This window comes from Monodelphis domestica, chromosome 1 (assembly GCF_027887165.1).
Source record: "Monodelphis domestica isolate mMonDom1 chromosome 1, mMonDom1.pri, whole genome shotgun sequence".
Taxonomy (NCBI): Eukaryota; Metazoa; Chordata; class Mammalia; order Didelphimorphia; family Didelphidae; genus Monodelphis; species Monodelphis domestica.
Window position 1 is genome coordinate 715,491,785 of NC_077227.1, and position 23,153 is coordinate 715,514,937.

The 23,153-nt window shown below is 47.2% G+C and overlaps 2 protein-coding genes across 7 annotated transcripts in view; one reads left to right on the top strand and one right to left on the bottom strand.

Moving 5' to 3' along the window:
- ST3GAL2 (ST3 beta-galactoside alpha-2,3-sialyltransferase 2) overlaps positions 1-12,019 on the bottom strand; it is a 61,278-nt gene extending 49,259 nt beyond the window's left edge. The window contains exon 1 of the mRNA XM_001362558.4: positions 11,879-12,019. The gene's annotated coding sequence lies outside the window, so the exon portion shown is untranslated. The remainder of the gene's footprint in view (positions 1-11,878) is intronic.
- Positions 11,671-23,153, top strand: part of FCSK (fucose kinase) — a 36,311-nt gene continuing 24,828 nt past the window's right edge. The window contains exons 1-2 of one of the 6 annotated variants that reach the window (XM_056824597.1): positions 20,571-20,935; positions 21,293-21,493. Coding sequence is in view for 1 of the 6 variants with exons in the window: in XM_056824580.1 (XP_056680558.1) it covers positions 20,027-20,073 (47 nt within the window). In the remaining 5 variants the exon portion in view is untranslated. Of the gene's footprint in view, positions 11,875-11,989; positions 12,122-17,802; positions 20,074-20,570; positions 20,936-21,292; positions 21,494-23,153 lie in introns of those variants that run through there. The other 5 variants (XM_056824599.1, XM_056824588.1, XM_056824592.1 and 2 more) reach the window with 5 other exon arrangements.

Below are 23,153 nucleotides of genomic sequence, written 5' to 3' on the forward strand. Positions count from 1 at the left end.
TGTTCTCTTGCCCCGAGTCTCTCTCAGATGGCAGGACCTAGTATTATTTGGGGTGGGAATTTATTTTTAAGCTTGCAAGAGAACCAGTCAAAACCTATATTGTACCTATTTTGTCATCCCTAAAAGTCTCTAGGGGATGCTGGGAACATTCTGAAGACAGCGCTCTTGATCAGTTTCCCAAGGATCTAGAGCCACCAAAGGCAAGATGAAGAAACTTGTGAATTTTAAAACTATTCCACCCTACTCAGGCCGTACTTTAGAAGATCTGATTTAGCTATTTCCTGATTAGTACCAATGGAGATACTTGGTTTAACAGAATCAAGTCATGGTAACTCTACATTTCTCCACCCTACTTAGTTTAACAAGGTCAGGGTGCCTGAACCATACTCAAAGATTTAATTATCTGAGGAAATGGCCTTCAACAGACATGTGCAGAAAAAGCAGAGAGACCCCTGAGCTGTCCTAAGTCAAGCTAAGCTATCATTGGTACAGATGAGATGCAGGAAAGTGACGTAAAACTGTCTATATAAGGCACGTCACTTGCTCTCTCGCTCTCTCTTTCCCCGGAGAGGCGACTCTGGCTGGCAGCATGCTAAGCGTTCCAACATCTTGGCGTGGTGGCAGCTATTGTCTGGGTTTGGCGGTGAGTTTGCCCTTGAGTTGATTCAGGTTCAGGCCTCTTGGCTGAGCCCTTTGGAGTTCAGGCTGATCCTTTTCTCCTTACTCTTCAAAATCTTATCTTCCTAGAGCTTCTGGTCTCCCACCTGGCACTAGCCAGGCAGAAGAAATCCTACACCCTTTCCCTTCTTCCTTCTTCTTAATTTCTTTCCACTATATCAATTAAATCACCATAAATTTCCAGCTGATTATATTTGGGATATCCATGGTGACCAAATAATTATCATAGTTTAGGTCACAACGCTAAATTATTCTTTACAAACTGAGGACCAATAAGTATAATAAATAAGTCTTGTTGATGACGTCTTCCTATTAGTGAAGACTGAGAGTTTACATCCACAACTTTAACCATTCCCCAGTCCCCCACTAGGCTAATGGAGCTACCATTTTCTTTCTTTCTTGAATTAATTATTATTATTCTTTCTATTTTGGAGCTACCATTTTCTGGCAGGACAGAGTAGGGATAAGAGGTTCCAAGCTGCAGAAGTGCTATTTCCTCACCTCTAAAGGGAGAGAGTTGAACCAGAGAGTCTCTGAGGTCCCTTCTAAGTTATGATTTTCCCTGTGAGAGCTTCATATTCTGCATGTTATTTCACAAATGGGCTGCTCCTTTTCTAATGTCTTTTGAAAGAGCCAAATAACCTCCTTCTTTGTTTTGCTTCCCAGCTGGGGGCTTTGACCCTTGTTGATTCTCCAAACACAGCATGCCCACCAGCCCTCTCACCACAGCTGGGAGTTGTACAAATGTGGGTCTCACAGGAAGTGCTAAGATGGATCAAGCCAGAAAGAAAGCTCACCAAAAAACTCCACAAGGGGACAGCAAGGTGGCTCAGTGGATTGAGAGTCAGGCCTAGAGATGGGAGATCCTAGGTTCAAATAGGGCCTCAGACACTTCCCAGCTGTGTGACCCTGGGCAAGTCACTTAACCCCCATTACCTAGTCCTTACACAGTATTGATTCTAAGACGGAAGGTAAGGGTTTAAAAAAACCCAAGAACTTCTCTACTAGCAACAATGCAATGACCCACAACAATCCAGAGGAACTGATGAGAAAGGATGCTAACCACATTCAGAGGAAGAACTGTGGGAAAAGAAACACAGAAGAAAAACAACTGTTTGATCACATGGTTCGATGGGGATGTGACTGGGGATGTAGACTCTAAATGATCACTCTAGTGCAAACATTAATAATATGGAAATAGGTCTGGATCAATGACACATGTAAAACCCCCAGTGAAATTGCTCATTAGTTCTGGGAGGGGAGAGGGAGGAGGGGAGAGAAAGAACGTGAATCATGGAACCATGGGAAAATTAAATAAATAAATTTAAAAAAAAAACAACACAAGATTTGAAATTATGAAACTGGCTTCCCTGACAAGTCTTCTGTCACAGAAATCAAATAGAAGACACTACTGAAACTCTCTTCAACCTCTGCCACAGTGATGGGTCATTGGGATTTTTGAATCCTGAAGACATTTCTTCATCAAATAATGATGACTTTGGCCAGAAGCTTTTGAGTCTTCTGAGGGCCCCCCATTTCCTGATCGGCTCCTACCTCCACCCCCTATTCTTTTATGTTGAGTGAATGCTAACTGGGTTGGTCTCTCCTTTACCATTCCTTGCTTTACCTCCACGGGTTAGTCTATTGCATCTCCAATTTAACAGCCATACCTCCTTTCTCCCCTTCTTTACTGAGATAACCCATATTTTGCCCTCACCTCTTCTCCATTCTTCTCTACACTCCTCCTCTCCCAGCAACCCTCTCTGAGCCTAGTGGGTGGTAGCATACACAGGATGTGGGAGTCTAGACAATCAGGGAGGGAACTTCCCTTTTCAGCAGCAGGGAACGATAAGGACCCAAGGCTCTCTAGGGGCCTAAGATCCTGGGTCTTTGATGTTTAGGGGTGCACAGAGGCAGGTTAAAGCTGGTAAGCATTTCCCTAGCCCCATTTAAGACATTACAGAACTCAAGAGATCTGAGGAAGTAGGGGAAGTAAAGAAGAATCTTAAAAGAAGCTGGGAGGGGTCAGCTGGGTGGCTCAGTGGATGGAGAGCCAGGTCTAGAGATGGGAGGTCCTGGGTTCAAATCTGGCTTCAGACACTTCCTAGCTGTGTGACCCTGGGTAAGTCACTTAACTCATTTGCCTAGTCCTTACCACTCTTCTGCTTTGGAACCAATAACAGAATTGGTTGATGATGAAGATGAAAAGTAAGAGGTTTGTTTTGTTTTTTAAGTAGAGGCTGGGGCTTCTTGTTCCCTCCACTGACCTTGCTCATTAACCCCTTACTCTGCACTCTCTCTAGCTAAAGAGAACAACAGCCAGCATGCCTTGTCTTTCCATGGCTCCTAGATGCATTTTGAAGGAGTAGTTCCAGCTGAACTTGAGGTGTGGGGGTGAGGGAGGGGGCAGCAACCAAACTACAGATGGCCCAGCTCTCCCCTAGCAGGAGAGGGAAGGTGGAGACAAGAAGGATCAAGCCACAGAAGAAGAACAAGAAGCACAAGAAGGATCAAGCCACAGAAGAAGAAATGGGCTGGGCGAGGAGACAAGGAGTTCTAAACAGAGAGGAAATTAAGAGCATGGCCCCAGAGGCTGGCTGGCTGTTCTAGTTCCCCTTCCACAAACTGCAACACACACACATGCCCATGCTATCCCCCAAATCACACTAAGTGCATGCCTAGTTCTCATAATTAGCTTTCTGTTCCTGTTTCTCTGTTGACGGTCAGTCATTTCAGGCATGCCCAACTCTTTATGACCCCATTTGGAGTTTTTTTGGCAAAGATACTAGACTGGTTTGTCATTTCCTTCTCCAGCTCATTTGATGGATGAGGAAACAGGCAGACAGGGTGAAGTGACTTGCCCAGGGACATACAGCCAGTAAGCATCCGAGGCTAGATTTGACCTCAGGAAGATAAGTCTTCTTGCTCCTCTACCCACTCCCCCAAAATACCCATTGTAGTCACCCCAAATAAATAACTTGTTGATTTTTCCTCACCCAACCAGCTCCCTTAGGACCAATTAGCTATTTACTTTTTGGTCCCAGAGAAAGCCAGTGGGCAGGCCTGGGGGATGTTATTAGCTACTGGTTCTGGCTGAGATGCCCAAGTGTCTCCAACCACCTGTAGACTGGATAACTTCAGTGAAACCTTATCTAGAGCCCTAGGTAGACACCTCACTCTCCCGCCTTCCCCCCTAATCCCAAGGCAGGGAGAGATCCCTCCAAAGCACCAAAGCACTCCCACTGGTCCCTAACACACTGACTTCCCAGAGTGGGTAGTTAGGGCTAGTCCTCAGGAATGCTTGGGATTTTCTTCTAAAAGACTTTGTGTTGGTGGTGCAGCATTAGAGACAATCTTTGTATTATAGATCGAGACATGCTTTCTAACCCTCCTTCCGCCCCTGTGTGGATGAATGTGGGTTTATGTGCCCCTCTCTTCTTAGCCCCTCTTCTTCCTCTCTGTCTCTCTGTCTCTGTCTCTCTCTTTCTCTCTCTGTCTCACTTGCTCTGTCTCTGTTTCTGTGTTTCTGTCTCTCTCTCTCTCTGTCTCACTTGCTCTGTCTCTGTCTCTCTGTTTCTCTCTGTCTCTCTCTGTGTCTCTGTCTCTCTGTTTCTCTCTGTGTCTATCTCTCTCTTTTTCTCTCTCTGTCTCACTTGCTCTGTCTCTGTCTCTCTGTTTCTCTCTGTCTCTCTCTGTGTCTCTGTCTCTCTGTTTCTCTCTGTGTCTATCTCTCTCTTTTTCTCTCTCTGTCTCACTTACTCTGTCTCTGTCTCTCTTTTTCTCTCTGTCTCTCTGTTTCTCTCTGTGTCTCTGTCTCTTTTCTCTCTGTCTCTGTCTCTCTCTTTTTCTCTCTCTGTCTCACTTGCTCTGTCTGTCTCTCTTTTTCTTTCTGTCTCTCTCTGTGTCTCTGTCTCTTTTCTCTCTGTCTCTTTCTCTCTCTTTTTCTCTCTGTCTCACTTACTCTGTCTCTGTCTCTCTTTTTCTCTGTGTCTCTGTCTCTCTGTTTCTCTCTGTGTCTGTCTCTCTCTTTTTCTCTCTCTGTCTCACTTACTCTGTCTCTGTCTCTCTTTTTCTCTCTGTCTCTCTCTGTGTCTCTGTCTCTTTTCTCTCTGTGTCGGTCTCTCTCTGTCTCACTTGCTCTGTCTCTGTCTCTCTTTTTCTCTGTGTGTCTCTGTCTCTTTTTCTCTCTCTGTCTCACTTGCTCTGTCTCTGTCTCTCTGTTTCTGTCTCTCTCTTTCTCTCTGTCTCACTTGCTCTGTCTCTGTCTCTCTGTTTCTCTCTGTGTCTATCTCTCTCTTTTTCTCTCTCTGTCTCACTTGCTCTGTCTCTGTCTCTCTGTTTCTCTCTGTGTCTATCTCTCTCTTTTTCTCTCTCTGTCTCACTTACTCTGTCTCTGTCTCTCTTTTTCTCTCTGTCTCTCTGTTTCTCTCTGTGTCTCTGTCTCTTTTCTCTCTGTCTCTGTCTCTCTCTTTTTCTCTCTCTGTCTCACTTGCTCTGTCTCTGTCTCTCTTTTTCTTTCTGTCTCTCTCTGTGTCTCTGTCTCTTTTCTCTCTGTCTCTTTCTCTCTCTTTTTCTCTCTGTCTCACTTACTCTGTCTCTGTCTCTCTTTTTCTCTCTGTCTCTCTCTGTGTCTGTCTCTCTCTTTTTCTCTCTCTGTCTCACTTACTCTGTCTCTGTCTCTCTTTTTCTCTCTGTTTCTCTCTGTGTCTGTCTCTCTCTTTTTCTCTCTCTGTCTCACTTACTCTGTCTCTGTCTCTCTTTTTCTCTCTGTCTCTCTCTGTGTCTCTGTCTCTTTTCTCTCTGTGTCGGTCTCTCTCTGTCTCACTTGCTCTGTCTCTGTCTCTCTTTTTCTCTGTGTGTCTCTGTCTCTTTTTCTCTCTCTGTCTCACTTGCTCTGTCTCTGTCTCTCTGTTTCTGTCTCTTTCTCTCTGTCTCACTTGCTCTGTCTCTGTCTCTCTTTTTCTCTGTGTGTCTCTGTCTCTTTTTCTCTCTCTGTCTCAAACACACACACACACATTCTATGAGTCTCAGTAGCTTCACGGGCAAAACAAGGTAACTGTACTTTGCTGTACAGAAGCCAGATATGCACACTAGATAATCCCTTAAGGCCCTTCCATCTCTGAGCTTTAGGATTCTAAACAGAACGGTGTTTTAAGCACTTCGGTGCACCTAACATCATGCTAAGATACCATTTGGTCCCTGAAATGCTGGCTTTGCACTTGGGCAATCATCAGGATGAAAACCTCCTGGTGTGGGGGGTGGGAGTGGGGGTGGGTCTGACCTCATCCCTCAGAAGATAGTTCTCATTCCTCCTATCTATTTCCTTATTTGGGATGCACCTTGTTGTAAGTGGATCTGGGAATGAGTAGGGGAAGAGGAGGAAGGAGGGAGAATGCAAACTGAAAAGAAAAGAAAATTATATTTAAAGAAAACAAAAAAGACAAAAAAGCAGAGAATGGGGAGTGTATGAGGCACCTTGATACAGGTCTCCTCGGCCCCAAAGGCAGTTGGAAAACTGGGGTCACCCCAAACCCTGCCTATCCCCGGGGTCCAGTGAAAGATATTTGTACTGGTAACATCAAAGATCCATTGATGAAATTCTAATTATACCCATTTATAATTGCATATAACATGCTACTAATAAGTAACCAGAAGCACAGTGGAATTATTTATTAGATAATAGAATGAAATTGGATGAAAACTTAATTTCCCTCAGAGAGCCGGCGAGTCACAGGCTCCCTCTCTGTCAAATGTCATTTACCTTGTTTTGTTCAAGAGCCAACCCCTTTTTAGTATCACTTAATAGTCTACAATATAGAAATGGGGAAATCAAGGCCCTGAAACCTCCCCTCCCCCCAGGAATTGGATGAGTCCGTTGGGATTATGAGGAGGGGACGGGTATGTCTAGAGAACTTAATTTTAAGAGAAAGAGAGTGGGGGAAAGAGGCCCCCGACAACCGCTGCCGAGGGCATTCCTTGGTCCAGAGGCAAAAGGTCTTGGTCTCCTAAAGCCCTATCTCTCACCCTTCCTTGGGTGACCTTAGTTAGGCCCGCTCCTGATCTCTCAAACCTCAGCTTCTTTCTTTAACCTACCCTGTGCCGGGCACAGAATATTTAGGGACTGACTTTTTAGAGAATTGTGGTCAGGATCAAAAGAGATTTAAAAAACACTTTGCATCATTAAAGCCTTTTATTAACATCGGATGCGTCCTGGTCCCTGGTCCGCCCTTGGTTTTCAAGGGGGCCAATGACAGCGCGGGCGATACCTCAGCTCTGCAGGGAGTGGGATTTAAGTAAGGCAGAGTAGCTCAAAGTCATCAGCCTCACTCTCGCTTCCACAGTCATCAGAATTCGGGGGCAAGAAAAAAGTCAGGACAGCTAGCTCGCCCAGAATGAAGCGGATGGCCTGGGCTTCTCTGCCGTCTGAACGCGCTCAAGGGCTCCCTGGTGCCTGCTTTAGCCCCTTCGGGTCCAAGCCCCCCCAGAAGTCTCCCCCCCCCCCCCCGGAAGACACCCTCCTATTTCACCACTGAGTTTGGGGCCAGCCATTGACGCTCAGCCTGCTTTACTGGCACGCGGCCCCTGGGCATGCCGCCGTTCTTTGGACTCACAGGTGAAGGTTGGGTGGCGGGCAGACCCCGAGGGTGGATTTGCAGTTTGAAAAGGGCTGGCGGTCGTGCAGCATCCCACACACTCCCATCTCCCACCCTACCTGTCATATAGGCCGCCTGGGGATCCCTGGCCAGTCCAGGCTCTGGACGATGCGCTACGATCATAAATGGTAGGGGAGCAGCCGTTGGTAGAGGGAGATGGACAGTGAAACGACAGGTCTAAACTCCCTCGTATTCAGAGCCCAGCGGCTATCTGTCCAGCAGTTGTCCTTAAGTCTCAGGTTTAAACAGGAAGCTCTTCTTTAGGGTGAAAGGCGTCAGCCATCGCCACAAACACAGGGACACAAAACCCTGAGCATTATGGCAGCCCAGGGAACGTGGAACTCATCGGGCTGCCGGTTTCCAGGGGAGAACCGCCTCAAAGGGCGATCCCACATTCGTCTGGAAGCCTTGAAGGTATTGTTGTTCAGCTCTTTCAGCTGTATCTGACTCTTCATGAGCTCACTTGGGGCTTTCTTGGCAAAGATGTTGGAGTGCTTTGCCATTTCCTTCTCTGGCTCATTTTACAGATAAGGAAATGGAGGCCAACAAGGTTAAGTGACTTGCCCAGGGTTATACAGCTAGTAAGTGTCTGAGGCAAGATTTGAACTCCCGAAGAAGAGTCTTCCTGATTCTAAGCCCAGTGCTTTTTCCACTGCACCATCTAGCTGCCCTAGACCTTTAGGGTAAGCCATGCAGAAACTCTGGCATGGCGGGGGGGGGGGGGGGGGGGGCAGCTGGATGGCTCAGTGGATGGAGAGCCAGGTCCAGAGATGGGAGGTCCTGGGTTCAAATCTGGCCTCAGATACTTCCTAGCTGTGTGACCCTGGGTAAGTGACTTAACCCCCATTGGCTAACCCTTACCGCTCTTCTAAGACAGAAGATAAGGGTTTTTAAAAAATATTTTAAAAAATAAATCAATTAATTTAAAAAAGGAAGAAAGGAAGAAAGAAAGGAAGAAAGAAAGAAAGAAAGAAAGAAAGAGAGAAAGAAAGAGAGAAAGAGAGAAAGAAAGAAAGAAAGAAAGAAAGAAAGAAAGAAAGAAAGAAAGAAAGAAAGAAAGAAAGAAAGAGAGAAAGAGAGAAAGAGAGAAAGAAAGAAAGAAAGAAAGAAAGAGAAAGAAAGAAAGAAAGAAAGAAAGAAAGAAAGAAAGGAAGGAAGGAAGGAAGGAAGGAAGGAAGGAAGGAAGGAAGGAAGGAAGGAAGGAAGGAAGGAAGAAAGAAAGAAAGAAAGGAAAGAAAGAAAGAAAGGAAAGAAAGAAAGAAAGAAAGAAAGAAAGGAAGGAAGGAAGGAAGGAAGGAAGGAAGGAAGGAAGGAAGGAAGGAAGGAAGGAAGGAAGGAAGGAAGGAAGGAAGAAAGAAAGAAAGAAAGGAAAGAAAGAAAGAAAGAAAGGAAGGAAGGAAGGAAGGAAGGAAGAAAGGAAGGAAGGAAGGAAGGAAGGAAGAAAGGAAGAAAGAAAGAAAGGAAATGGCATGAATATCAGGGCCAGGCACTTGTCCTGGTCCTTCTGTGTGAAACAGGAGGTCAGTTACTTAATTTCCCTGCCTGGGGATTCTAAGGATAAGACTATTCTACCTTATGTACCTGGCAGAGATGTTGTAAGAATAAGATGAGGTCAATGGAAAGGGGTTTGAGAAATACAAACACAATGAAATGATTAGAGTGGCCAGGCTAGGCCCAAATGAGAAAATGCACCTTCTTCCCTTCACTACAGAAAGGGGGAATGAAGGATATGGAACCACTGGTGCATTGATTGGTTTTGTTCAACAGTTGAGTTTTTTAAAAATGTTTCTTAATCTTTAGAGCATGGGAAGATTCCCTGGGAAAGAGAGGTGGGAGGGGAACACTCAGAAATGAATGTGATGTAAAAACAAAAGGCAGCAGTTTCTAAAAACAATGCTTAAACACAAGTCCCAGTAATTCACCACAGGGAGGCCACCCAGACTTGCAAGATGGGAGTCAAACTCAGTGGGCAGGCATAGTTGGGTGTCAAGCTACTCCCCTCCCAGGCCAAGAGATCCTAACCATCAGAGGATTCAATGCGGTCCCAGTGAATGTTCATCCTTTTCCAGATGTTCTGACTCCCTTGGCAATTGCTCAGTGACCCTTTGTTTCAGGTCACCCACCTGTGCTGGCTTAATAAGAGGCCACTGGACAGGCATGAGCCCTCGGGCCCCGAGGAGCCATAGCCTCCTTTTGCAAAAAGCCTGGATTTCTTCCTGAACTTGAAGGCCTTCTAGAAGAGCAACGTTATCTGCTCCTCTAGTCCCAAGGTCTTTTAATTCAGATTCCTCCTAAGGGGCTCCGAGCTCATTTTGTCCAGGGATTTCACTGTCAACATTGAATTTCTGAAAGATTATGGCTGCTTGGGTGGGCCTGAGAGCATTTCCAACATCCCTGCTATCAGCTGAACAATGGGACACGGGGGCCAGAGGAAAAGGCCAGAGGAAGCGAGGTGGAAGGAAGGGAGGCAGGAGACCACTTCTCCAGCCAGGGAATTCCTTCCTTCTCTTCCCCACCGCTCTTCAGCTGAACTGGCTCCTCATCTGCCATCATGAGGAACTCTGAGAAAGGATCTGCTTCTCTGCTTTCTGCCTGGATCCTCCCCCAAGCCTTAGCCCCCCTGATCTTATTAGCCCCCAATTTTCTCTTGTTGGAAACCGAGCAAAAGGGAACCCGAGGTCAGTCCCCCACTGCTAAGATCAATAAGGCACCGGCAGCTTCAGGCGAAGGCTGCCTGTTCCTGTTGAGAAGCCCTCGGTCTCTGGCCAAAGGGACAGGCTGTGTGTCTGCGTGTGCTTACTTTGGGGGACTAGTGAGCCAGGCGGCCTTGGGGACTGGGCTGAGGCTAAGCCTGCCCCCCCTGAAAAGACATCCACTCATGCATTCGCACACCTAAGGCCAGAGGAGGGAGGTTTCTCTGCAAAGGAAACATGCATGTGACACCCGGTCCCCAACCGTTGACTCCCTTCACTCTCGGGTTACAGGAGTGTAGCTTTTGCCATGGAGGGAGAGGGGCCCCTCTGGTCTGCTCAGGACGCAGCCCAACTCCCCAGTGCCTCGGAGAGCCGGCCAGGCCCCTCCCGGGACACTGAGCGAGGGGCGGGAATGACTGATAGGGAGAGCGGGCACAGGCTAGAGGACTTTCGCAGGCTCAGAGCAGCAAAACAAAAGGAAAGAAGATGGAAACAAAGTCCAAACCACCTCTGCTGGGGTTCAGGACTGAACCCCATCACGTGCACTTGAAAGGAAATGCCCCCAGTCCACCCGGCAGACCTGGGGCTGAGGCGTGCTTCAGCCCAGGTTGGAGGGACTTCTGGGGGCCTCAACCTGCTTCTTCAGCTCTAAAACGGCTGCCAGAACAGAGATCACCGCCTACAGCTCCGGAGCTCCAAGCATTTTGCAAGCATCCCTCCAGAAGTGGGCCAGTCAGCCCCAGGAGGCTAGGCTCCCCCCAGAGCCACCTGGCCCTCCTCCGGGTGCCACGGCCTGATCGCTTCCAGATGAGGGGTTCCCCCCAGGCCCCCGGCCTCTAGGGACCCTCCCATCCCACCTGGAAGGGGGAGGGGGTGGAATGAGCTCCCTGCAGCAGGGTCCGGGCACCGGAGGAGTGAACCCCCCCCCACTAAGAACTACTCTGGGAGGCCACTTCCACACAGACCAGACCGTAGTGGGGAAAAGGGGCCAGGACAAAAAGCTGCCAAGGGCTCCCCTGGGCTCCTCCTCCCCTCCTTTTCAGCTCGGAGCCTGGGAGAGAGGCAGGCTGGGGAGTCGGGAGAAGAGCCAGAACAGGAACCGAAAGGCAAGCTTGGGCACATAAAGGACGCGCTAGCGACTTACTTGTAGGCCAGAGAAGTGAGAACTAGGTTCCAGGAGAGGGACGGGGGAGCGCCGAGGCCTGGGGGATGGGGTGGGAAGAGAAACCAGCGGCTAGAAAGCAAGGCGAGAAGCGGAAAAACTAGACCCAACACAACTGGGTCTAACAAGTTTTATCTGCTTCCAGAGGAGCGCCGAGTACCGGGGACAACAATGGAATGAGAGTCGGAGGCTCCGGGGCTGAGCCGTTTCCCATCTCTGGGAGTTTGCCGAGTTTCCAGGGGACAGAGCAGTCCTGCTCTCCCTCATCTCCCCCGCCCCAGGAAGATCAGCTGTCAAGTCGTGTCAAGACAGGGCTGGACCCCAAACCATTGCTTAAGGACTTTGGAAGCCTTGGCAAGGCCAAGCAGCCAGATGCCCCAAGTGGGAAGGGAGGTTGCGAGTGTGTTGGAGAGTTGGGGGAGGGGAATGAGAAGAGGGTGGGGGACGATCGTCACCTTGGCAACTCGGATCCCTGGGGAGCGGGCTGGGCAGGGGCTTGCCCGCTCCGGTGGTAGCGGTCGGGGGAGGGGCGCCTCCCCTTCCTCCTCGAGCCCCCTCCCCCCACGTGGCTCCCGAGCTGGGATCCCGGCGCGCGGGTCCCCGAGGGGAAAGTTGCCGAGGGTAGGGACAAAGCCGGGGCTCCGGGCGCCAACATCCCTCAACGCCGCCCGCCCGCATCCCCGCCCAGGTACCTGGGTGCCATCCCCGCCGTGGCCGCCGCCGCCGCGTCCTCCTCCTTCTTCAGATGCTAGGGGTGCTGGTGCAGGCAGCCGTTGTTACCTCCCGGCTGTAACCGTAGCCGTGGTCGTGGCTGCAGTAGCTGCCCTGGCCCCAACAGGAACAGCAGCAGCAGCAGCAGCAGCAACAGCCGCCTGCGCCCCAGATCCGTTAGCTCCGCCGGGCCCCTCCGCTCGCCGCTGCCGCCGCCGCCGCCTGTGAGAGTCCCCTCCCTCCTCCTCCTCCTCCTCCTCTCCCTCCTCCTCCCTTCTGCTCCTCCCTCCTATCTTCCTCGGCTGGGTGAGCAGCCGCCGTCGCCTTCCGTCCCCTTCCCACCCTCCCCTCCCTTCCCTTTTCTCCACCCCCCCCCCCCACCCCCGGCGCGGGTCTGAAGGCTGGATGCTCGGGGTATGGAGTCAGGGCTGGCTGCCCCCTCCCTATTCGTACCCTTCTCCTGCCCCCTCCCACCCCCCACCCCGCACCAGTCCGTCCTCTCCTCTCCCCCTCCCTCTCCATTGCGGGCATGCTGGGAAATGGAGTTTGGGTCCCCGGACGGCCCTAAAGCGACCACAGAAAACGGAGAAGGGGGACTACAACCCCCAGGGCGCTGCGCGGGCCAGGGGTCGGTATTGTGGGCCTTGTAGTATATCTGCCTTTGGAGGGGTCTCCTGGTAAAGGAAGGCGAAGGGGGCTGAGGAACCGCCATTCCCAGAATGCCGATCTCCCCTGCCCTCCCTCGGCTCGCGGACGGGGTGCGGGGGAGGGGGGAGAGGATGCCTTCATCTTTGGGCAGCCGATGTGAAATGAAGTTACTGTGGCGAGCGCTCTGCAATGCACCGAGACATTCCTCTGGTCCCTGCGTCCCCCGGCAGGCTTGAGAGCACCGACGCGTAGAAAGGCAAACTTGGCGGGGCTTGGGGGCCGGCGGCTCAGCTCGGAAGGCCACCAGCTGTTGTCCAGCTGCTGCTGCCCAGCCCAGGGGAGGGAGCCGAGAGTGCGCGGAAAGAGCGAACGGTTTCATTCCCGGAGGTGTCTCCATCCCGACCCAGCCCACCCGTGGCTGCCTGGGCTCAGGCTCGTTCCCCCCAAACCCAGGCCTCTCGGCCGGGAGTGAGGAGCAGGGGGAAAACTAATCAGATCTAACCCACAAAGACCAAGCAATCTGGAGCCGGCCTTGGCCGGGTGCCCGGAGTTCTGAAAGCTGGATTGGACGGAGGAGTGAATGAGGCCGGGGCTCTAGGCTGGGGCCGCTCCCCTGCTGCAAAAGAGGCATCTGGGAAGAAGAGCCCTCAATGAAGGAATCGGAGGACGGAAGCTGAACTCGACCTGCTCCGGTCTCCATTTCCCTTCAGTAGAAACGGAAAAGCCTCCACACGTCCCCCCTCACCTTCCTAGGGAGGCCGAGCCTCAGCCTTGGAAGATCAGGTCCTGACTAAGCGGTCTTCTCGCATCCTAGTGTCCGGGCTACCCCTCCTTTTATGGCTTCCATCCTGCCAGCTAGCCAGTTCCAGCCCTTGTCTCCTCTTTCCTTGAGAAACCTTCACTGCCTCTCCTATATGGCTCTCCTCTACTATAGATTTTCAGCTGGAAGGAACCTTAGGAGCCTCGAACTCCAACCCTTCTTTTTACGAATGAGCAAACTAAGGCTTAAGTGACTTGCCCAGGATCACATAGTGTCTGCAGTGGGATTTGATCCAAGTCTTAGAGTCTGTCATTCTAGAGTTCTGTCCCTATTCCATGCTACCTTTCACAGCAGTTGCTAATGCAATAGATAGAGCTGTGGGCCTGGAGTCAGAAAGTCCTAAATTCAAATCCAGCCACAGACATGTATACAGAGCTATTATATACTTAGGGGGTACAGTGAATGGACCACTAAGTCAGGAAGGTCTGAGTTAAAATCCAGCCTCAGAGACTGAAAGAGAAAGAAAGAAAGAAAGGAAGGAAGGAAGGAAGGAAGGAAGGAAGGAAGGAAGGAAGGAAGGGAAAAGAAAGAAAGAAAGAAAGAAAGAAAGAAAGAAAGAAAGAAAGAAAGAAAGAAAGAAAGAAAGAAAGAAAGAAAGAAAGAAGAAAGAAAGAAAGAAAGAAAGAAAGAAAGAAAGAAAGAAAGAAAGAAAGAAGAAAGAAAGAGAAAAGGAAGGAAGAGAAAGAAAAAGAGAGAGAAAAAAATGCTAGCTGCATGATGCTGGGCAAGTCACTTAACCCCTATTTGCTTCTTCATCTGTAGAAAAAAAAATGGCAACCCACTCTAGTATCTTTGCCAAGAAAAACTTTATGGGCTTTATCAGGACTTTATTCATGGGGTCATGGTAGAGTTAGACATAATTGAACAGCATAACCCTGGGTAAATCATTTAATCTCTGTTGGCCTCAGTTTCCTCTTCTGCAAAATGAGGATAAGATGAGTACTTGCCTCACAGGGCTGTTGTGAGGAACAAATAAGATAATATTGGGGGAGGGTTGTTCTTTTATTAAAGCACTAGGTGCAATCCCAACAAATTCCCAGAACACCAGAGCACTGGGCAGAATTCCTCAGAGATTGAGAACTCTGTGTTTTTTCCCCCTCCACCCTCCGGCTTTCCAGGTACAAAAAGGAAAAAATTATTTGTTAGTCTTCTGGGCAAAAGCCCAATTGTCCTGTGGGTGAATCTGACCCTGACCACGTGGTTGATCTGGAAAGTTGTTTTTCGTTGTCCTGAATGAGCCCTGCTCCTGGATGAAAGCAACATGTCTATTGGAGGCTGGACAGAATGAAGCCATCCCCATACAGCTCTTGTCCTCCATCCCCCTGTAAATTAGTTCGCAGATAGCAGCACCTCCTTCTTGGGTTTTCCTCTTTACTTGACATCTGCAGTTTCAAACTTTTTCCCTGAGAATAGCGAGGACATAGCTTTCTATGAACTCAACACCTACTTTTGTCCCTGTATTTCTCTAGGAACCAAGAGATCATACAAATAGAGCCAAGGTTCTTCACCTGGGGGTTTGTGAACTAAAAAAGAATTTGTTAATTTATTTCAACGTAATTGATTTCCTTCATAATCCTACATATTTAATTTTCTGTATTTAAAAACATTCATCTGAGGTGGGATCCACAGGCTTCTCCAGACTGTCAGAAAGGTTCAGAAGCCCCCAAAGTTGTTGGGTTATTGAGTACCGGGTCTGGGCCAGTTTTATCTCACAATATTCCCCAAAGTTCACCTTAACTTTAACAAAGGTTAAGACTTGTCTAAGGCTTATCTTTTCACAATTCTCCAGAATTGTTGACTTGCCATTCATTGTGCCAGTGTAAGATCAGACATGAATCAATCAATTCAAAAGCATTTATTAGGTAGTAGGCATTGTTCTGGGTATTGAGGATACAAATACCAAAAAAAAAAAGGAACAGTGTTTGCTCTCAGAAGTTCATTCTGTCTGGTGAAATGACATACAAACATATATATATATATATATATATATATATATATATATATATATATATATATATATATATATATATATATTTATTTCTAAGTATATGAAAAAAATACAAGATAATTCTTTTTGGCCTCCAAGTAGCAGGTGTGGAGTCAGGAAGGCCTGGGTTCAAATGTGACTTCAGATACTTACTAGCTGTGTGATCCTGGACCAGTCTCTTAACTGTTGGCTTCAGTGCCCTCATCTGTAAAATGGAGTGGAGGGAAATGGCAAGCCACTTCAGTATCTTTGCAAGAAAACCCCAAATGGGGTTATGAAGAGTTGGACAAAAGGTCACAAAATTTGTGAATGTCAGAAGTGGTATTTAAATCCAAAACTTGACTTCAGACCCAGTGTCTACTGTGCTACTTAGATACCTCACGAGGTTGTGATGGAGCCCCAGTGAGATTATTGATACTCTCTGCAAACTTTAAGGAGACTGTGTAAAAGTCAGTTATTATTGATTATGATTATTTCCAGCTCTTTGCCTTGGGCTCGACTTCCCAAAGAAGGAAGGCATCCAAACCCACATTTCCCACATGCTTCCAGCAATCTGATGCTCACAATAGACCCTGTATACTATAAATGTATATAAGAATTGAAAAGTGCTGATGGAGAAGTACCTGGTAATGGGTCCAGGGAATGTCTGTGGCTTTGGATTTTCAAGCCTGGGTTTCTTGAGTCTCTATTTCAATTGTTTAAGACCAAAGAAGTTGTTTATAAACACATGAAACTAAAGAGTTTAAAAGGGCCATACAGGTTGCCTAGTCCAACTCCTAAACAATCTTCAACAAGAATCCCCTAAGATTCCCTTCTAAATGAGAAAGCCTTTCCATGAGGGGAATCCTTCTCACAAGGCTAAAGTTTCTTGAATTCCTTTATGATCTCATGATCACTTCAAGTATGGGGGAAATCTGCTTTCCTAGATGGTTTTTTAAACTTAAAACCATTTTTTCCCCATTACATGTAGAAACAATTTTTGGCAATTGTTTTCTGACATTTTGCAATCCAGATTTTCTCCCTGCCTTCTTCTACCTCCTACCACCCCCCAGGCAGTAAATAGTCTGATATAGGTTATAGCAGCGCTTTCATTCAGTACATATTTCCATTTTCCCTATGCTGTGACAGAAGACATATATCACACATACAAGAAAAAACTCATGATGGAAATAAAGTGAAAGCTGTCACTTTGATGCTTTGATCTGCAATCAGAGCCTAGCAGTTCCTTCTCTGACTGTGTGGTTACACAATGTTACACAAGGCTGGAACCTCATTTTGCTGATAATAGTTTAGTCTTTCACAGCTAATCATCACATACTATTTCTGTTACTGAATACACTATTCTCCTGGGTCTTCTCACTTCACTTTGCATCAGTTCATGTAAGTCTTTCCAGGTTTTTCTGAAACTAAAGCAATGCATTAGTGTCCCAATTTTCCCACATCCCCTCCATCATTTATCATTTTCCTTTTTGGTCATATTAGCCAATATGATAGGTGTGAAGTAGTATCTCAGAGTTGTTTTACTTTTCATTTCTCTAATCAAAGGTGATTTGGAGTGTTTTTTTATTAATATGACTATGGATAGCATTAATTTATTCTCTGGAGAACTGTCTTTTCCTAGTTCTTTATCCCACTCCCACACCCCTCAGCATTCTTGTATTGTTTCCTGTCTTCATCCATGACCTGTTGCCAATACCCTCCCTATATCCAATATATATCCAATATCCTCCCTGAGCCTCAGATTCCTTTCCTGTAAAAATGAAAAGACAGGACTAGGTGGTTTGTGAGATCCCTGCCAGCTCTAGATTGATGATCTTGCCTTCTAAAACTTTCGTCATGAGTCACTGAGTCCTCAGGTTGGCAGAGACCCTGAGAGGTCCTCTAGACCCATGTTGGCAAACTAAGTATGCCAGAGTGGGGCACACAGAGCCCTCTCTGTGGATACACACACTGTAGCCCCAGCTCAGAGTTCACCAGAATTCATTACTAGAAAGCCAGAGGGATGAGGGGCAGGGCTGCTCCCTTTCCCTTCTCCACGTTTTGCAGTTTGGGCAGTCAGTCTCTAAAAGGTTCACCATCACTGATCTAGACCATCTCCTCCATGTCACTAATACAAATGAGCAAAGGCCACCAAGAAACTATCCTAACCTAGATGCACTTCAATTTCAAGTGTCTCAAAAACCACAGGTTCAGCTTTTTTCTTGACCCACATCCAGATATGCATCTGCAGGCTAGTGAAAAACTGCATTGCTGCAACAGCACTCCAAATAATAGTTCCTCATTTCTCCCAAAGCCTCCTGGGGTTTTGATTTGGGAGCATATGTGGAAAGGGCAAAGTGGAGGGAGGGTGGGGGAAGTTCAGGTAGGTGCAACAAAGGCTGAGATTAGAGGAAAAAGTATAGGGTAGGAGATGTGAGAAGCACAGTGGGTCTGGGGAGGGAGGGGAAAGGTAGTGCTCTGGGAAGGAAGAAGGGCACCCTCTAGGACAAAGATTCTTTACCTTTTTTTTTTTGGTCATAGACTCCTTTGGCAGTCTGCTGAAGCTCAGGGTCCCTTCCTGGAATAGTGTCTATAAATACATTGACTTACAAAGAAAGGCAAGTTTACTAAAATCTAGTTATCTATTTTTAAAAGCCAAGTTCTCAGCCTTCAGGTTAGGAACCTCTGCTCTAAGACTTAAGCAATACAGGGATGCAGCTCTTCCACCCCCACAAAGTATTTTATACTGTACTCAGCTTATGGAATCAGGTGCCAAACAATGATTTTTCCCTGCATAGCCTTTGCAGATAGCCGTTGATTACCCATGGATATGCAGCTCTCTTAATCATCCACTATTAGTATCTCCTAGAATGCCTCCACTCCCAGGGATAAGCCAACACTTTCATGGGGAGATCACCTTGGGAATGGATGGACTAGGGGAAAAGGAGAGGGTGGAAAGGAACAAGGATTTATTAACCTTGTGCCAGGCACTTTACAAATATTGTCTCCAGTTGAGGAAACTGAAGCCAATGTTAATTAAGTGACTTTATACACTCATAGCTGGTAAATGTCTGAGGCAAGCTATCTATTGTCTCTTCTTGACCCCATTTGAGATTTTCTAGGAAAAGATATTGGAGTGGTTTGCCATTTCCTTCTATCATTTGACAGATTAGGAAACTGAAGCAAACAAGATTAAGCAAATTGTCCAGCTAAAGTGCCTGAGGCTGGATTTGAACTCATGAAGATGAAGCTTCCCAATTCCAAGTCCAGTCTTCTATCTAGCTCTTAACTATTGAGGCTTAGTAGATAACTAGTGGTTCTAGCTGAATCTCATAACCATAGCTTTGGAGCTAGAGAAGACCTCTGAGTTCTCTTTGAACTGAGCACAGAGCAATCTGAAATGGAAAATGACTTGCAAAGTCATCCAGTGAGGGTGTGAGGGCTATTTGTGGAGTTAGCTATCACTCCAACTCTTGTCTTTTGACTCACAGCCATTCAGGACTTTCCCAGCTAGACCGTTCTTCCTAGGTGGAGACCTAAAGGTAAATTAGAGCCAGTTTAATCTGGCAGGGGCCAGATGTTCCAGTTACTGCTCATTCTGAGCAGAGTGGAAACTAGACAAGGGGTGGAAACCAAAGAACCCTTCTTTCTCACATAAATTGTCCTACCCCATCAGACTATTTTCACTGTGTCACCTCCCCCCCCAGTGCCTTGTGAGTTCCTTATTCTACTCCTTTGCTCCAGCCTGGCCCTTACGACTCCCCAAACTCCTGCTCATTCCTTGATGAGCATTCCCTGTTCCCTTATACCTACTACTCCTATCATCCTCATCCCATTCATGTCCCTCCCCCACTCTTACCTTTTATTGTGCCCTCTGTTCTATTGAGAACAGGCTACCCTTTATATTAGACCTCTGCTCTCTCCTCACCCACATTTCTTTGTATATATTTCCTTATATGGGTACATACTGGTTTTCCCCCAATCGAATAGAAGTTCATTGAGGTTAGGGACTTTCCCCATGTCATGTTTGTATCTCCAAGGCACAGCACAGGGCCTGACATCAAACAAATGTTATCGCTGCATCAAATCAAAGTATAAAGAAGAGCTTAAACAATTTTGGGGAGCTAGGTGGTGAAGTGGATGGAGCAGCAGGTCTGGAGACAGGAAGACCCCAGTTCAAATACAGCTCCAAACACGGGCTGTGTGACCTTGGGCAAGTCACTTCACCCTGTTGGTCCCAATTTCCTCATCTGTAAAATGAGTTGGAGAAGGAAATGGCAAACCACTCCACTCTCTTTGAAAAGAAAACCCTAAATGGAGTCATGCTCTGAACAACAAATAAATTTACATTAGGGCAACAGTATGTAATCAAAATAAGAGGACTCGAAGCCGAGGTGTTGGAAGAGATTTTTGGAGTCATACAGATAAGATGTGGACACACCTGGACTAGGCACGAGCAGTTAGAATCCATCACTTCTGAGAAGGAACAGGATCGGTCTGCTGAGACTAGATCACCCCTGAAGTGATTTAAATGAAATAGAGAAAGATGCTCTGTCTGGAAACAGGGGAAGAGAGAGATTCTGAGCATTAGAGGCTGGCACATGCATGGCATTCTCAGCACACCTTGGAGGAGCCAAGAGAGAACTGAGTCGCAGCAGAGGACGGAGATACTGAGGAATCATCGGCTCCACAGGCATGTTGGGGAGGAGGAGCCAAGTGGAGGGAAGAAGACTCAAGAAAAGGTAGGCTCTTTCCGCAGCTTCCGGTCCTAATGCCCGTTTCTTCCGACGCCAGGATACTGGGCGTTCCAAACGTCTTAGAGTAGTTTTAAGCTACTGAGGCTTAAACGTTTGAGGTTGCTTGACAGAACTATTTCCAGTAAACTGAATTTTGCCTCAACCCGAGGGGTCAGACGTCTACTAGAGATAGCTATACATGACAGGAAGCATTAGGTAGAGTCCAACCTCTGCCTCGGGGTCGGGAATTTTCCTAAAAGGGGGGGGGGGGGCTCAATGGCATTGTTACTGCCTGAATTTAGACTTTTTCACGGCTGGCGTGCTCCCAAGTTTCTCAAAGCGCTTTGATGAAGCGGGAACAAGTGGACCTTGGGGGTTGTCCTAGGCTTAAAATAACTGTGTTATAATAGCAATTCCCCAAGCATCCCGAATTTTGGGCAATTTCTGCGTCTAGGAAATAGAAGCTGATTAGGGGGAAACGTGGAAGCCCCGCGAGCTCTCAAACCCAGGGGGCGGGGTTTATTTCTTTGCGAGGCTCTGGGGCGGAGGCTAAAGAAAAGGGCTTTCTGGGAGTTGTAGTCTCATTGTCTGCTCCAGGGAACCTCTCCTGCCCCTCTCCCTTTTGGGCAAGCTCTGAAACCCTTTGGGAAAGATTCCCACGTAAAAAAACACACTTTATTCTCGCTCTCCGCTCCTCAAAGGCAGCTGCCTAAAGCCCTTGGGGGTTCAAGGTCAAGGCAGAAGGTGGAGGAGTACTCCATTTCCCAAGATACGCGGTGAAGATTCTTTCGGGGGAGGGGCGGGGTGAGTGACGGAGGAGCCAGACGGAATTAAAGGGCTAAATCATCCCAGAACCTGGCGGTGGGAGGTACGTATGGTGGTGGGGGCTGAAGTTAGGATTGGGAATCCCGGCTGCTGTCTGCAAGCAGTGAAGCCCGAGTGGGAAATGCCTAAATACTCGAGTCCCGGGGTTTTTAGTCCCTCCTCTGCCTTCCTAGGGCAGAACCCGGGTCACCTGTCTCTCTCCAGACCAGAAGTTTGTACCTGGAAGTGGAAGAGAGCGCCGGCAGTACAGACCCTGGGCAAAGTGTTCAACCTTCACCTCCTTTCTCTGCCTTCTCCACATTTGCTCCCGGATCCGCTGCCCCCAGATCATACCCTATCTGCTGGGGTGGGCAGGTGGGGAAGGGTCTTCTGCCTACGTTCCACTTCCTGCTCTTCCTAGGCTGCCTCCTCCCTGCGGAGCACTTGGGTTCAAATCCTGGTCCTGCTATTTACTACCTGAGCTACTACGTGGTTCAATCTCCGTAAGCCAGTTTTCGCATCTTCCCTTTGGGAAATGGAGCTGACCTCCACCCCCGGCACTGACCTTGCTTCCTCAAGGAGTTTAGACAGCCTCTTTTGAGGAGCGGAGAGAGGCAATAAGGTGTGTCTTTTCGCGTTGGGAAGGCTGGACTAGAAGAGTCCATAAGGTCACTTCCAGGTTCACTCAGGATCCCACAAGCTCACCTAGTCTTTTTGCAGGCAAAATAAACTTACAAATCTATTAATTTTAAAAAATCTATACAATACGTTCCAAAACCTCGTCCTGCACAACAGTCAAATAATCTAAACAATAGGTTGCAAAGCTAAATAGAAATTACTTTGGGGTTATTGATAGTATTCATTATCTGCGTCAAAGCACCCATCTATTAATAATGACTAGCATTTATTTATACAGCCCTTTAAGGCTTGCCCATTGTACAAGTGTTGGCTTATTAGGTCATCACAACCCTGGAAAGTAGTTGCTATTATTTTCTCCATTTTATAATTGGGGAAACTGAGACAGAGAGCAGTTAAATGACTTGTCCAGAGTCACATAGTTAGTTTGAGACCACATTTAAACTGTCTTTTGTGACTCCTTACCCCCTTTACTACCTAGCTCCCTACCTTTACTCATAAAAGTCTCAGAAGTCACTTTATCTACCTCTACTCATTTTATTGTTGAGTCCCTCTCTTGGTGACCCAATTTGGGGGGTTCTTGGCAAAGATGCTGGAGTAGTTTGCCATTTCCTTCTCCAGCTCATTTTACAAATGAAGAAACGGAGGCTAGCAGGGTTAAATGATTTGTCCAGGGGTCACACAGCTAGTGTCTGAAGCCCCTCTCCACTGTGCACCTAGCTGCCCATTTTTACAGATGTAAAAACTGAGATGTAGAGTGTTGAAGGAACCAAAAGGAATAAAAAATAGAGGAGATCTTCTCCTTCTCTTGAGGACAGGCACCCCTTCCACAGTCTTGGGGATTAGGGCCATGTAAAATTGTTTGGCCCTCCCTTTGTACCAGAGAAGAAGTCTGATTTTTTCTTTTATGGGGTATTTATAGTACCTCATTCTAAGATTTGGGTTAAGTATTTGGTTGTAGACTTTATGTAGGTCAATATCAAGATTTCTAGCTTTTGTGGGTCATCTGCTGGTTTTCATGTTCTTTTTGCTAATTTTTTACTTATTTTAACTTTAAAAAAGAAATTATATGATTATAATACTAAAGGATATAATATGTTGATATTAAATAATACTATACATATAGTTTATGTATTTCTGAGTTTCTAAACTATTTCATACTGTGTCATCTGTGGTTTCCACAAAACTTCCCCAAAATTACCATTTAATTTTTTTTAGACCCTTACCTTCCATCTTGTAATAAATATTGTATATTAATTCCAAGGCAGAAGAGCGGTAAGGACTAGGTAATGGGGGTAAATGACTCACCCAGGGTCACCCAGAGAGGAAGTTTCTGAGGTCACATTTGAACCCAGGACTTCCCATCGCTAGGCCTGCCTCTCCACCCACTGAGCCACAAAGCTGTCTTTACCCATTTAATATCTCAAAACCGAGATGGGAAAAGTCACTATGTGGAGGGGATACTTGTGATTTTCCCTCTGAAATGTCATTTGGGGATATTCAGAGGGATGTTTGGAAAACTCCACCGAAAAGGACAAACTGAATATCATTAGTAGCAATGAAACATTCGTAGTGACTGTGGCTATCCAATTCTAAATTGTTATGAGCATTATTATATCTAGTAGAAGTCCAGGGTTTCTTGGGTT